This window comes from Manacus candei, unplaced genomic scaffold (assembly GCF_025592945.1).
Source record: "Manacus candei isolate 608988 ecotype Guabito, Panama unplaced genomic scaffold, ASM2559294v1 h1tg000071l, whole genome shotgun sequence".
NCBI lineage: Eukaryota > Metazoa > Chordata > Aves > Passeriformes > Pipridae > Manacus > Manacus candei.
The window spans coordinates 2,660,673-2,676,522 of NW_026138119.1; the positions used below are offsets into that span (position 1 = coordinate 2,660,673).

Below are 15,850 nucleotides of genomic sequence, written 5' to 3' on the forward strand. Positions count from 1 at the left end.
CTCAGATGATCCTCCTCATTTCAGGTATGAATAATATTCCTGGCTGTGAGTCTCTATTACAGGTTATCTGCAGATTGTAATAACCTTTTGTGCTTCTACTTTGGAGATGAAATAATGGTTCCTCACTGAGTCCTTCTCTCTGATCAAAGGAGCTTTGTTGCCTTAGGACCATATTCAGGGGAAAGAAGGATTGTAAAAGCTCTTGAAAACTGTAATTCCTTTCCAGGTCCTGAAAAAGAAAAGCAGTGTGGCACAGCAGTTTTATTTAGACCTGTTCAATCTTTCAGAAGCATGGAGGGCTCCATTCCCCAAACACAGACACTGAGCCTTGTTCTTAATATGTTGTTTTAAGTAAAGGAATAGCTAAGCACTCCTGCTGAAACCCATCCCAGTTTCCTGCATGGCTCTGGGCTGTTCTGAGGAGACTGTTGCTGCAACTCATGTAATTATGTTTTATGAAAATCCCAAAGCCAAAGCAAATGTTCCTGGTTTAGATAGGCCGTGTGTGGCCCCGATTTGCAAACCACCCTCCAGGGGCATTTCTATGATTCCCTTTTTCTTTCACGAGGCCAACTCCTCTCTTACCCATCTCCACACTGGTGTCAGGCTTCTTAAACTACTGTGCTGGCACCTCAGTAACACCCCAAAGACCTTCAGACATTATTCTTTCCCCAGGAGGGACAGGTAGAAGTTGCTTTGTTATCTTGACTTCACAAACTAGCACGTGGCAGCACCGACAGTGATGTTTCACAGGAAAGCAGTCCAGGCCAAGGCTGCCCATCATCCCCTCACTTCCAGCCCTGTGTCCCTTGTCTGGTGCCTGCATCTGTCCCAACAAACTGGGAGAGTACTGGATCGAGATGAAAAACCCCCACTATGAGCTATCATTTCCTGCACACAAGAGGAAGTTACATCCTCTGGGGTATTCTGATATTAGAAAGGTGCAAACTTCCTCAAAGATATGTTTATCCTCATCTAAATTCATGGCTGTGAAAACATCTGATATCAAAGCCAAGACAAAGTTTCTTCAGTTTTGCTGGGTGATTCTTTTTAGTTTGGTTTAAACTAGAACTTCCTTGCAGGCTGCCTTTATAGGGATATAGAGAATGGAATGCTGGACAATAGCAAGGTGCTTTTGGAACCTGCCTACTTGAAAAAAAAGACAGTGCAGACTATGGTGATTAATTCCAGCTGTTGCCAGAGAGAGATGAGGATTTACAGTGCCAGTTCTGTAGTGATTTCAGCTGGGGGCTGTCAGCTTCAGGAGCTGAATTGCAGAGCTCTTTTTGCACATAAACCCCAGCAGAGGCCCCCAGCAATCCATTCCATGAGCTGCAGGAAAGATGCCCTGCTAATTAAGATAAATCTTTGTGTTATGGAAGGAGTGCCAGGCTCTAGTGTGTCTGGATGATGAAGACATGGAGGTACTGGAGGGCTGTTCCTGTGTCCTGGCAATCCTTAAATGACTGGCAAAATTTACTGTGTTTTCTATCTTGCTGTCTTCCCCTCAGCCTCTCCCAAGTGGAGGGAAATATGACGATAGTTAGAGCCCTTCCATCTTGTGTTGTGACAGCTTTGGGTATGAATTTATAAAAGAAATACTAAGAACTGCTCAAGAAGTGTTAAGGATCCTGCAATCCTATTATTTAACACTGTGATTCTGCCTGTGTTTGTAAGTGAAGGTGTAGACACACTCAGGAACTGGGAGGAACAAGATGATGAGCCTTAAGATTGCGGGAACAAAAGGTGTTGGAGGTGCAGAGGTAAATAATGTCTGACAGAAATGAACCTGCATTGCCTTTGATGGTTTCTTTGTATCCTACCCTCTTCTTCATGATCCATTCCTCCTTTTTTCCACCCTGCAGCAGCCCTTTTCATGTCTAAAGATTAGAGCTCCACTTCTTGATCTTATCTGAACAAATCGATTGCTCACACCTTTTTCTCAGAGGTCACACTTGTCACATTCATCTGGAGCCTCTCTAATTGCTCCATGTCCTTCCCAGCACATGGCACAATGTGCACACAGTTCACCAGAGGAATTAGTGGTATTTCTGAAGTACTGGGGGTTCCTTTCTCTCTGTGCTCTCATAATTTGCCTGTTCCATTGTAGCCAAGCAGTGGATCTGAGTTGTGGCTCAGGTCCAAGTCCCTGCAGGGAGCTCTTGGCATGAACATGTGGGGTTAACCAAACCCAACCCACAGCAAAGCAATTGAATTACTTCATCTAACGAATTCAAATCTATTGTGACCTATTTGCCACTTCTACAAGAGGAAGAAGAAGCTGGGTTTGTCAGATGATAAATTATCCATTGCAAATTCATGAATTTGAAGGCCAGAGGGGACCATTATGCTCATCTCACTCTGCCCTCCTGCCTAACCCAGACCCTGGGACGTGACCCGGCCATTCCTGTGCCATTAACATCGGGGTGACCCCTTTGCCCAGAGCTCTGTGGAATACTGTGTATCTGGCTGGAGCCCAAACTGGAAGCTGCCTCCACCCTCCTTTCCCTCGCTCCCCTTTCCAGCATTGTTTCTCTGAAGGGCAATTCCTCTCCCTGCCCACACACAGGGAATGCCAGCCCAGCATCCTCTGTGGCTGGGGAAGGGCTGTAACCAGTGGCAGCAGCAGCAGCTGGTTTGCATCTTTTGCAGTAATATTCTTCTCTTGAAGAGGGGTTAGGGAGGAGGGAGGCAGGTTCAAACACCCCCCCTGGAAATCCCAAAATCTTTTAGGGCTGAACAGTTCCTTTTTTCCATGTGCCTGTGAAAAGCTGCTTGCACCAGGATGTTTGCTGCTGTCAGGGAAACCACAGCCTGGGTAAAAACTGGCTGCTGTGAGGCACAAAGTCCCAGCTTGGCCCACGGGTTGGTAATGGTCCTCCCAGAGGGGCTTCTGTGGCAGAGGGATTCCTTATTTTTGGGGTCATGAGGCACCCAGGACACCATCCCACCTCCCTGGGTGAGGAGGCAGCTCTCAGCTGGACGCTTTCAGCTTTCTCTGCTGTGGTTTATCTACAGGACTGAGACTATTCCAAAGCTGAGACACAGACACAGGTTTGTTTATAGGGTTTTGTTTTGAATTCAAATGCCCAATCAATTAGCTCTCGGGAAAGAGGCTTTTGTGGTTTGCTAGTGGGGTGTTATGGAGGATGTTTTTTCCCCGAGCAGGATCTGGGTTTACTCTTGAGAGAGGGGTTTTCAGCAGGTCCCCAGGGTGAAACAGTCCAGTAAGCAAGTATTGCTCTGGATTCCCTCCAGCCATGGGGTTGTGTGTGTGCAGGGCAAGCAGCTGGAACCCAGACAAAGCCACAGTTTATAACTGTGCTGCTCTGGGGGGTCTGTGACGATAACAACATGCTGGGTAAGTGGCACTAATTTTCAGACAGGCTTCTGCTGAGTGACCAGCTCACCAACTTCCACAGGGGCATCCCAAGCCTTGGGAAACAAAGGGAACTGGATGCAGTGTTTGAGGATGAGCTGCATCCACCTCTAGATAACAATGTAATAAATATTAAAGTTACACAGTTAACTGAAAGAAGATGTTGTGGGATGGAGGGAAACACCCCTTTCCCAGGTGGATTCCTCCCTACCAAAGACAGCGGCCAGTCTTGGCTTTGTGGCTAAACCTGCTCGTGGCACAGCCCTGCCAGGTCCTGCTCCCAGCTGCTCCTCCTGGCTGCCTCCAGGTGCAGACACTTCCTTTCGAGGCCAAAAGGGCTTTGGCTCAGCCAGAACTGCTTCTCCTAATCATGGGTTTAAGCGGCTACACCTGGCGCGGGTCAGACCCCAGCGGTGCTGTGCCACATCCCTTTGTCCGGGCGTGCCGTGGGAGCTCCCGGGTGAGGCACCACAGGGCTTGGTGACAGGGAGGACGAGGGGATGCGAACCCGGGGGAGGAGGGTGACCGCGCGGAGCCCGGGATGCGGTGCCCGGAGCCCGGGATGCCCCGGCCGGGGCTCGGCTCCCCCGTCCCACGCCGTGCCGGGCGGGAGGCAGGGCCGGGCCGGGCTGACATCAGCCGGAGGAGGGGCCTGCCCGCGAGTTTCTTTGCTCGGTGCATCACTTCCCGGCGCTGCCATACTCCGCTGCCCGCTCCCCGCCGCGGGGCCGGCGCCCATGGCGTGCCCGCCCGGCGGGGACAGCCCGGGCTCCGCCGCCCGACGCTTCTACTCCAGGTGAGCCGGTGCCGGGAGGAGCCCGGTCCCGGGGCGAGCGGAGCCCGGCGGGAGCGCGGTCCCGGCCCCGGCGCTGCGCCCACCCCCGCGGCACCGCGCCCGCCCCGCTCCGCGCTCAGCCCGGGGCAGCGGGGAGCTGTTGCTCGGGTGGGGATCGCAAACCGAGAGGAGTCGGGAAAAACGCGCTGGGGCAGCTCCCGCCCGCGTTCGGGTAGTGGGAGCGGTGGGTGCCCGGTGGGTGTCCTTGGGAGGGATCGGCTCCTCTGCTAGAGGAGGGCGATGCTGAAGGCTGGTCAGCGCTGGGTGTTCGCATGGGAGGCTGTGATCGCACTGCAGAGACTCCCAAGTCTCAGCTTTAAAACTGGGCGCTACAGGAATTCGCACAAGGCTGGGAGAAAATAGCTCCAGGCTGTTTAGCGTTCACGGGAATGCCGTGTCTTGCACATTCTTATCAAAGATGAAAAAGGCTAAAACCAAAGAAGGCTAAACGAGTCACTTGGAGGCCTTACAACGTTGTTGTTCATGCTGTTCGTCCTTGTGTTTTATTTCTCTTCTGTCAGTCAGAAGTGGAGGTGATGCAGTAGCTGGACTTGAGAGCTAAAAAAACCAAGAATGCCTTAAGTGTATGAACTACAGTAGCTTTTCATCAGTTCTCTTTCCATGCTCTGCAATAATTAGTACCTACAGCTAGTGGGTTGTCTTGTTTAATGAGTGTTGGTTCATTAGGGCAGCAGGTGTTTCTCGATTTTGTTGTATTATGTAGCAACTCCTGGGAAAATGAAAGGAGAATGCAGAGTTAAAACCATTGCTCTGCCGACTCTGGTGGAGCTGGATTTTAATCCGACTGAGGCTTTTTCTTTCCTTCTCTTTTTGTTTTGCTTGGAAACTTTTTTGGGACTAGATTTTGGTAATTTCTGTGAAGGAAATTCTAGTGTGGGGCTGAGTCCCACTAACACGAGCCTGTCCAGCACAAAGAACGCTGCTACCAGCTGTTAGTGAGGACAAATAGAAGAGAAATGGGAAGCACCTCTCCTGTGGCTTATCTGGGTGTTTTTGGCAGGGTGTGTGGTGTTAGAAGTCCCTGCTGTGCTTTTCAGGCCTTGAAAGTAGATGTTGGTGGAGCCTCTCTGTCCTCACTGCACTGTGAACTACACTGAGAGTTTCCTCCTTAACTCCACTTGCATTGCAGTGTAGAAACTTGTGAGTTGAAGTAAATGACTCTAAACTCCATCTGATAGGCACGTCTGGGTGTCAGGTGGAACCTCAGGTGGCAGTTTGGGTGGTAAAGCCATGGTGACTGGCATCAAAGCCATCTGATTTTTGTTTGTTTGGTTGTTTTGTTTTGTTTGTTTGGTTTTTTTCCTGGGAACATTAACTCTGATGTAAGAACTGCAGAAGGTGCCTGTGCAGGCAGAGGGTGCCAGACCTTTTCTGTGGAGTCTGGGGGAACTATGGCCCTTCTAGGACATAGGATGGGGTGGGAAGATGTGTGCCCCAAAGAAGTGCGAGTGTTTATTTGTTTTACTCCATCCCTTGGTGTGTCCCTGAATTCAGCCCATCCTAAACAAAGGCATCTGCTCTGTGCTGGCAGCAGAGAATCCTGGTGCTGACAGGGCCAAACTCTGCTATTCACAGAGCCCAGAGCTGGAGCCCGTGCTACAGCAGTCACAGCATGGGTGGTTTTGCAGAGGAGCCCCTGTGCAGCTCTGCCCTTGCTGACCTTCCTGATGCCATTTGCTCCAGGAGGACTTGTTGAAGGTCCAGGGCTCTGGAAGCAGCTGAGCAGTGACTCTGCAGGGCTGGTGTTTCTGTGGTGCTCAGCTCCTGGTGTTGGATGTGGGATCTCTGCTGGGGCCTGTTGGAAATGTCAAGCTCTGGGATTGTACTCCACAAACTCGAGTTGAGCAGGTACTACATGAGCCTGAGTTAGTGCCTTACCCTCTGTGGGGTTCTGAGCTGGTACCAATTTAAGTGCATCAGTTCAGCTGCCTGTAACCTCTGAGGACTCTTGTCAGGCAGAATTGGGCTGTGGGAGCTGTGAAGTACCTGCTTGCAGGAGGTGTCCTGTTCTTCTCTGCTGCTACAGGTGCTCTAACTTGCCTTTTTGTGGTGGCTAATTTGGAACGTGTAGGAAGCACCAAACCCTGGACCATCATTCCTGAGAGTGACAAGCTCATTCCAGGGCCCAGTCCATCAGTGTCCACAGAGCTCTGCTGGATTTGGCCCTTTGCTTTATAAGGCCACTCTGGAGACTTCTGGGTCTGGGAGGGAGGCATGGGCACATCCTGGGAAAACCATTGCTGTACTGCATTGACATCACGGAGACATTATTGATCCCACACAGAAAGGACAGTAGATGATGCTGCAGTCGGTCCAGAAATGTATTAATCTGGCATGGGAACTCAGCTAAAAGCACACCTTGTTCCTTCCTTTCCCTTCTCTGTTTTCTTGCAGTCTGTGTATGTTCAATATCACTGTTGGCTTTTGTAATGTTGGAAAACTTTTCTTGATTGTGTCATAAACAGTCTCCATCTCGCTCATTAGTGTCACCACAGCGAGGACCTGACCTGAATGTGCATCAGGCAATTAGAGAGTGCTCTGAGCACCACTGAGCTCTGAGAGGAGGCATCTTCCTCCTGTTCTGATGGGAAAACTGGTGTGGAGGAACTGCTGGCCTTCTGACAGGGAAGGCAGTGAGAGAGGGAGCAACTCAGCTCGGTGGTTAAGGCAGAATAAACTGGTGTTTGCAGAGAAAATCCACCATTGGGGTGAACTTCCCTCTGGAGTGGCTCCTGTTTGTTTTACATGTATCCAAGGGATCACAATATGAAATATTCTGATATTTCCATACTGCTAGTTCTTGTAAACTGTCACAGCTTTTTAAATCTGGACTCTATATAGCACTAAAAGCTCTCCTATTTCCAAGAGGTGGTGTTTAATTGTATCTGCCCCAGAGGTGAAAATTAGCACCAGCAGCAGTGCTGGTTTTGGGAAAATGCAATTAGCTGCTTCTCTGGGATTGGGAAAGGGCTCAGGTGCACTACCAGGCCTTTTGCCTCTCTTTTCTCTATAGAACAAACCTGAAATTGCTCAATTATTACATTGGAGAAAGCTGGTTCAGAGGTTTCTGAAATATTCCAGTTTTACTTCTGTAGGCTTCTGCCTGAAGGAGACTGACTGCAGAAGGATGTGAAAAACAGGACAAACATTTCTAAAATAGCTGTGCTGCATAATAGGTGGCCTGAGCAAAAATTACATGATAGCTTAGCAGGCAGTGTTGGCAGTGCTGGTTGTGCTGACATCTCCTTTGGGACATTTTGAACAACTCACTTGTACTTTCAGCATTTGTGAGTCATCTGATCAAGCCCAGCGTTGTGGTCAAGCCCAACGTGGATCCAAGCAGGACATTTAGTCTCTGCCACAGCAGGGAGAGGGACCTTTGCTGGTCAGACCTTGGATTTGGAGTCAGTGCCTGGCTGCTCTGCAGGTTTCCCCAGGACCTCGGGCATCCTTTTTGGTGCTTCTGTGTTTCACCTTGTGGGTTGGGGTTGGGGAAAGCTCTGTCCCTGCTCCCTCTGGATAGGGAAGTGCCTTGTGCCTGTACAGTGTGATCCTCCTGTTCCCTCTGCCCTGTAGGTGCTGCTGCAATACAAACAGTTGTGTCTTCAGGGTGTTAATTGGACTTGGATGTGCAGGTGGGAACGGAGCTGAGGTGATTCCCTGCCTTTTCCCTGTGCTGACTTGCACCCCGCTGACTGAAGCTCTGCCAGACCTCCTGCTTGTTGTGCCTCTCCTGGGTGAGAGCTGTCCCTCTGGATGCTTTATCCCGAAATTGTGAGTGTTGTACGAGGCATTTGTGCCAAGCAGAGTAGAAAGAGAACTTTGTGTGTTGGCCACGTGTTTGTGGGTTCTGTCGAGTTCGCTCCCGAGTCAACTGAAGTTAAGTAAGTTTGAGTCTCGTGTGGCCTGAGGGCACCAGTTCCCTGTGAGATAAATATTAATAATCTATTGATCACACCAGAGCCTGGCTGAACACAGAGCTGGGTCTGGAAGCGAGGCAGTCATGGACCTTTCCCACCTGGAATGTTGGCTGTGAAGCAGGAACAAGCTGTGCTACCTGGAGCTCCAGGACCAGCTACTGAGGTACCTTTTGCTACCTGTTGCATTAGTCATTGGATGCTTCCCTCCTGGGAAAGGGTCTGAAGGAGCTCATGGCTGACAAGGGAGGAGGGACACTGTCCAGGAAGAGCTCTTATAACCAGAGATTTGCCTTTGGATCATGGTGACCAGATGTTGCAGTTTAGTTCACTCCATGTGTGCTGGGTCCCCTTCAGGCTCCTGCTGGCTCCAGGTCTTGTCAGAACCTTGGCTGGTGTCTGCAGCATGACTTTGCTTATGCCACATGAAGATCTTGTGGTGTAATTAATTTCTGTTCTCCTGGAGGATGTAGCCAATTAGGGATCTTCTTCCCCTTATTTTCAAAGTTAGGGGAACTGTGCTTATTATACCAAAGAGGATGAAAATGTGTTATGAAGGCTGAGAAATTGATTCATTAGAGAAGAGGGATTTTTAAAATCCTTTTTGGCTATTCCTCTCTTGAGCCAAATGCAGCTGGACCATGACTTGCTCTGGTGATGACAGCAGAGACTTGGAGGTGATGGGAGAGTAGAAATTTCTGGATGAAGGAGACAGGAACAGGCTGCACAGCTCTGTTGGCCTTCCCCTCCTCCAGTTCAGTGATGTGTCCCAGATGTTGGATTTAGTCCTGATACATTACATAAACCACAGGGGAAAGCCTTGCCTTGGTGGTGCCTTGAGGATGAGCAAAGTCATAGCCAGGAGCAGAAAGGCTTAAAATTGGATATGCTGGTAAAAGTCTGGGGAATCAGCTTCTTTCCTCACTGATCCAGGCCTCAGGCTTGGAGGGAATAATCTGCAGTTGGCTGTGCAGATAGGAAGGGGATTTATTTTTTTTTTTTTTTTTTATGGACTGGGACTAACAGAATGACTTGGTTTGTTAAATGAAGATCATCAGGATGGACGATGCTGTCCTGCTTGAAGAGCAGTTTTATCTCCAAATTGCTACTCAGGTGCTCCTGGTGCCGTGTCCCATCCCTCTGTTCCAGTCCTGCTCTGATCAGCCAGCCCAACTTCCAGAGTTCAAAGCCACTTGCCTGTTATAAAAACCCCTGCCAACCAAAGCCATGAAACCCAAATTCCTCCTGATCTGGGCACTCAGGCTGCACATCCCAACCACAAAGTGAGACTGTGGAATTCTGGGCCTGGGCTATTTATTGTCAATGGGAAAGCTTTCCATTGACTGAGCTGCTCCCTCCCTTAAAGATACTTTTAATTAAATGTTATTTGGCAGATCTGACTTTCTAACTGGCTTAGATTTAACTGGTATAAATGGGATTATTTTTTTTTTCTGATGAAAGAAAAGTAGGAATAATTTTGTTGGAAGGCTACTTAACATTAGAGTCACGTCTGTCTGGTGTTTGATGTAATAAGCTGATAGAGTGTATAAAAAAAAAAAACAGGCCAAAAAACCCTCCACAGCCAGAAAGTCACAAGTTCTTAGTGAGGAGAAGGGGAAAGGGCCAAGGCTGCCTCTAGTTTGGAGCTCTCTAAACAATGCCCAGCATTGTTATGCAACTATCTAGGGAAGGAAGTGAAAAATTATCATTACAGTGCAGTTTCAAGGGCAATATTAAATGAGCAATTTGCAGCACAACCCTGTACTTAAGTGACTTAACTGGCTTCTCCCAGGATAAAATTAACAGGGCTGGTAAGGGCAATAGCCATGACCTCTGTTCCCACCAGGGGGGAGCAAATATGGGCTCTTCTTGGAACTGAATCTGAGGCTTTGGACTGAGAGCCTTCAGAGTGAGCAGCCAAACCCAAGCCAGTGTAATGGCCTGATCCTGTAAGTGCCTGACTCATCCCTGTCCCACTGAAGCCTGGGAAAGGGGGAGCAAGCCTGTGCTGAAGCATCTTATTGATCCTTAATTCACTGGAAGGAATAAAAGGACCCTCTGCAAGGCCCCAGGAGCTGGAGCAGCAACAGAAACTCTGAATGAATGACTTGGCAGGCAGTGCTACTGTCTGATCACTACCTGATCACAGGGTAGGAGCAAATAGCTTAAAAATCATCTGCTATTCCCAGTTTTCTTTCAGCAGGAGGATTTTGCCCAAGGATACCAGCACTGGAACCACAGGACTTTCCAGCTCTGAGATCAGGCAGTGTATATCTAAAGAACCTTCACCTTCTGTGTGAATCAGTAGCTCTGTGCAGCTGCTACACCTGGAGGGATTTTTTGGAAGAGGAGTATTGGATTGGCTTGGTTCCCTTCATGCTTTTCTGTTATCCTTTGCATTTACACCCTCTGGAGCAGCCAGAGTGGCTCTTCCCTGGGAGTTTGAGGCTAATGCAGGGGAAAGACTTAGAAAGTGGCTTGAAATGGGGAAAACACCTATGTTACACTAATAGCATAACTCAGGGTAGAAGCCATTTCATATGGAGCCCTGGTTCCACCTGGGAGCAGATGTTTCGTCTTGGAAGCTGCTTTTAAAAATGCATGGATGGGGCTGGGAGCCCTCAGCTGCGGTTGCAGTTTGCTCTCTGAGCCGAGGAGGATGAGGCTGTGCTGTGCTCCTGGGAGGCAGCTCTGAACACACAGGGTGTGACAGAGCTCCTCTCCTGCCCTGGGGATGCAGCTCCATTCCCCTCCCACGCTCTGGCTGCCAGGGAGCAGAGCTGGCTCGTGTGAAAGTCGGCCCCTGTCTGGATGCTGGGCAGAGCTCGCTGTGGAAGTGGGACCAGCTGCTGATCCATGGTGGGACCCCAGGGCAATTCCTCGATTTGCAGCCTCTCTGGTGCTTGCCTGCCCCGGGGAGCCTGGGAGGAATGACTTCTGCTGCTCAGGGAGACCAGCTCTGCCATGGGCAACACAAATAATTAATAGTTGTGCTGAGCTCCCAGGGGGAAGCTCCATCCCACAGCTGGGACAAGCAAGAGATCTGTGTGTGTGTGGTGCTGATTAACAAGGCTTCACAGCCACATGTGTTTCCAGGTGGAATGGAGGGTTTGCTGTCCCAAGTGGCTTCCCAGTTCTGTGTTTCCAGGACTTTCCTGACACTCCTGTGAGTTTTGTAGAGCGCTGGGCTGGATTTGCTCCGAGCAGGTGCCAATTTTGTGTTTAAGAAAAGACTGGAAGTGGCACTCAGTGCCGTGGTCTGGTTGATAAGGTGCTGTTAGGTCATAGGTTGGACTTGGTTATCTCAGAGGTCTTTTCCAACCTAGCTGATTTTGTGATTTCTGAGTGTTCACCGGGACAGCAGGAAGAGACTCAGCTGCTGGTACCTCCCTGGGCATTTTGGTGCAAATTCTGTGACTTTCTGTGCTCTGGAGCAGCTTGAGCCCAAATTAACTGTGGGGCAAGTTTCTCCTGTGATCCAGGATGCAGAGTTGAGGTGGCTCTTTGTGCACTCCATTTGTGGAATATCCATTCATGCCTGAGGAGACCTGAAAAGTGCCGATTAATATTCATCTCTCTGGGCTGTTTGTTAATTCCTGTTATTCCTGGTTTGTATTGCTGTACTGAGTGGATCCTGGCTGGATTACATCCGTTCCAGGGGTTCAGAGTGCTTGGTAAACATCAGTATTTTATTGTAGCCTTTCTGGGAAATATTGTTCCTGCTTTCAAGGGTGTGAAAGTGTAGAGTCTTTGGAGTGAAAGAGAACAGAGGTGGCAAAGCTGGGAGCTGAATGTCCTGGCTCCCACTCCTTCCCCTCAGCACTTCCTTACCCATGTCACTGTGAGGGAAATTGTGATTTTGGAGACCTTGGCTCCATCCTCTCCTGAGCTGTGCTGGGCAGTGCAGCTGGTGCTGCATAAAATCACAACAGCTCTGCTGTTCTCCTTAAGGTGGGATGGAGGTAAAAAAGGTTGTTTTTGAAGGGAGTTCCCAGCTGGTGAATGAAACACCAGGCTCTGCCCGTTTTACAAGGTGTGCCTTGCAAGTGTGGTGGGAACACTGCAAACCACAGGGAAAGGAGCAGCCTGGGTGGCCCTGGGGTCTGGTCACTGGGAAGAGCCCAACTCCAGGTACTGGCTTGAAGAAAGCACAACAGCCCTGAGTTTTTAAAGTGCTCAGGCACCTGTGACTCTACAACTTCTGTCTCTCAGGGTTTGGGAAGAGAGGAGGTAATTTAAAAAGGGAGAGAGAGACACAGAGAAAATCCTGCAAGTTAAATTGCATAAGTGAGTGGAGTTCCTGGGTGCTCTGCCTTTGGGGTATGGTGAAAGATGGAGGGGAAAAAAGCCACACATCTGTTACAGTCGGGCAGGAAGCATTTGGGATGGGCAGGAGCTGCCAGTGCTTTGAGGAGGATCTTGTCATCACTGGACTCCAGCAGTGCTCTTGTAGTTACCACATCACAGCTGGTGCAGCCTCAGGAACAGCCCCTTTTTTAGCAACTGTCTGCAGAGATTTGTGTGGAGAAAATGCACTGGGGATTTCATTTTGCTGCAAAACACAGAGGCCCATCAGATTCAGCTTTCTGCAGCAGGAAGGCAGGGATACAAACCACCAGCAAATGAATTCAACAGATGAAAATATTGAGCATCGTAAGCCATGTGTGTTTCTCTTCCCCCTTGTGACAAATAAGCCCTTCTGATTTCAGCAAGGAGCAGCTTGGGAAGCCCATGTGCCAACATCTTCTGGAGAGCAAGCGTGGACTTACATCCATAAAAGCAGCTGAGTGTCCTGGAATTGTGATACTCCACGTGCACCTCAAGGCATTTCCTGGCCTCTGAGTTCAGCCGAGTGTCTGAGCTCCTGCCTGGCTCTAAATAATAAAACATATGAGTTCACTGGGATGTGCCCAGAATTTCAAGGCCCCAGCCCTTGGCCAGCTCTTGTATGAATTGCTTCCATCAGGGCAGTAATCCAGGAAAGTACAAGCATGAACTGGTTCGTTGATGGAAGTCTGTGGTTTGGTACTTTCCTGGGTAAAGCCCTGGGAGAAGGGAAGGCTGCTATTTTATCTTTGTTCATCCCTTTGATGTGCAGGCAGGGAGTGCAGACTGAGTGTGCCAGCAGGGACCACAGGCTCTGAGCAGATCGGGGTCCACAGGGAGCTTTGTCAACATGGTCAGCTGTCTAAGGGGTTAATAATGAAGTGGTTGAAAATACCCACTTTTTCCTCTGCTGCCCTGGAAGAAAATGAAACCTCACTCTGCAAGATGTATGTTTTCTTCACCAAAACCACCCTTTGGCATCAGTGTTTTGGGCAGAAAGTTGTCATCAGTCGTTCCAGTGAGTGACGGTTTTGCAGAGACCTGTGAGAGATCTTGCACAAGGATGAGGAGTGAGCAGAGAACTGATGTGTGTCCTGCCCTTTGGCTCTCCCCCACGCTGAACAAAATGATTCTTCTGTGGTGGAAGTCTCCTTCTGAAGGACCCTGGGTGAGGTTCTCACCAGACTTGGACAGGTCTGACTCCAGCTCAGTGAAGCTCTGAGCCCATGTGCAGAGGGCAAAGCTCACCTGCCCAGCCCAGGGCAGCTGTGTGAGCAGCAGCCTTGGGAAGGGAAGGGAAGGCAGGAGATGCTTTGCAGACCTGGCTCCCAACAGAACTGAGTCATTTGTCGAGGCTGACGGCTCTGGGAGCTGGTTGCCTGAGGCAAGTGTGGCACCCAGACAGGAGACTGTGAGAATACAGCTATCTATACACACAGAGGAGAGAAAAGTAACAGCTCAGGACATGTGACTGGAATTAAAGTGGAAAAAAAAAGAATTCCCAATTAAAACCATGTGTGTTGGAGGATCTAAGTGCTCCTGAAAGGTTCGTGGAGGATGTTTGTGCAGCACAAATGCAGCCACTCCATAATGCCCTGGATTAAAACAGGCAGGCTCCTCCAGCACACAAAATCCATGGGGAAGCTGTGTTGTTCCTGCATGGCAGCAGCTTTCCCAGCCCATCACCCTTATGGAGTAAGGTAAGAGCTGTCTTGTCACCTGTCTCCTCCTCCCTGTTGCTGCTCCCCAAGCACATTTCTCTGTGCAGCCTGGTGCTGGGCCATGTCTTTCTCTCCCTGCTGGATGCTGGTGATGTCTCTCTGCAGGAGCAGAGATTTTTTTTCTGAAGACTTGCATTATTCAGCTGTCAGGAGAAATGAGCTCCCTGAATTTGGGCAGATCTGTGACCGTGGTGCTGTATCCTCCCTTCTCTCACCAGTGAGAGGCAGGAGGGGAGCAGTGAGTTCTTCCAGTGCTCCAGAGCAGCAACCTGTGGTCTTTATAAAGCCACAGCAATACCTGTGAGGTTGCAAGAAGGAACTACCCTAAACCTAAAACAGGTCTGTGGAGAGGAGCCTTCTTGCTGTATTTGGAAAGACTCTTCAAGAAACACGATGTTTATACCAATTAATTCCTCCTATGGAAGAACAGGACCAGAGCCCATTTCACAGATACAAGGGTACACCATGCTTTGCTCTACATGGCAAACTCATATCACAATATGTGCTGGCTGGCTGTTTACACACTGACTGAACTGCACTAATGCCACAGTGTTGGAGCAAAACCTGCTGTGGGATGTGGGGAGGAGCAGGACTTGCCTCCCTGCACTGGATTTGTACAGACGTGCCAAGCGTTTCCAGGGTAGGTGTTACCCATGGAGCTATACTGGGACAGAAGTGCTAAAAATCTGGGAAAATGTGGTGGATGTGGTGGAGGACTCAGCCACACAATCCTCTGGAAGCAGTGGAACCAGCTTGCTGGGTGCTGGAGCTCCAGGGTTCCCTGCAGGGGCAGCAGACACCCAGCACAGCCGGTGCGAGACGGAGGGTCTGCTCTCCTTGGATGAGCCGAGTGTAATTCTCCCCTGGCATGTGAACTGCTTGGCTTTCTGGGAATCCTGCCACGCTTGCAGATTGATGGGATGCATAGATTTTTCCGAAATGCCATGGAGAACCCAAACCCCCTTCTGGTGCTGCTCTGCTGAGTCTGGTTTTGCACAGAGGAGCTGCAGAAACAGTTCATAGAGATGCTGGCATAGGCTGCAGTGAACTCCTGGCTGATATCTGAGCTCCTGGGGAGCCTCTTTCCTGGTTTTTCAGACAGATGTGGAATATTATCTTTACAAAACCCAGAGGGATGTCCTGTGGCTGCATAGCAGCCAGGGAGAAGGGCAGTGTCCTGTGTGAGCTCTCACACAGTTGGCCAAGGCAACCTTTTAAATGCACGAGTGGCTCTGGGCTGATGTCTGATTTTTGGCACCCCTGGAATTTTCAGGAAGAACACAACAATGCTTTTAACAACCCTCAGAGCAGGAGACAGCTGCAGAAAAACAATGTAAAATTGGTGCAATCTGCTCTGCTGCAGCTCTGCCAGCAACACTCTGTCCCAGTGCCTGGCGTCGCTTCAGCCCGGCCACGAGCTCTGCCCATGTGCCCTGTGTGACCCAGGAGAGGCACCTCTGTGGATTCCTCTGGTTTGGGCATGGAGGGCTGTAATGACCAAGAGAGGAACTGTCACAGGCTCTGGCTCGGTGTCACCCTCCTCACAGGCTTTACCAAATGGTCATTTGAAAAAGAAGCTGCTGCTTGTTTGGATTCACTGGACTTGTTTGGTTCCTGCTATTTGCTTTCCAGTGACTTCTGGAGAAAGATG

At 49.8% G+C, this 15,850-nt stretch overlaps 1 protein-coding gene across 3 annotated transcripts in view; it reads left to right on the forward strand.

Annotated features, from left to right (window-relative positions):
- Positions 1-15,850, forward strand: part of GPSM1 (G protein signaling modulator 1) — a 109,573-nt gene that overhangs the window by 36,279 nt on the left and 57,444 nt on the right. Inside the window, exon 1 of one of the 3 annotated variants that reach the window (XM_051807645.1) lies at positions 4,067-4,175. The exons of 1 other annotated variant lie outside the window; for it this stretch is intronic. In XM_051807645.1, the coding sequence (XP_051663605.1) occupies positions 4,117-4,175 (59 nt within the window). In that variant the 5' untranslated portion in view covers positions 4,067-4,116. Of the gene's footprint in view, positions 1-4,066; positions 4,176-14,068; positions 14,179-15,850 lie in introns of those variants that run through there. One more of the 3 variants, XM_051807651.1, reaches the window with a different exon arrangement.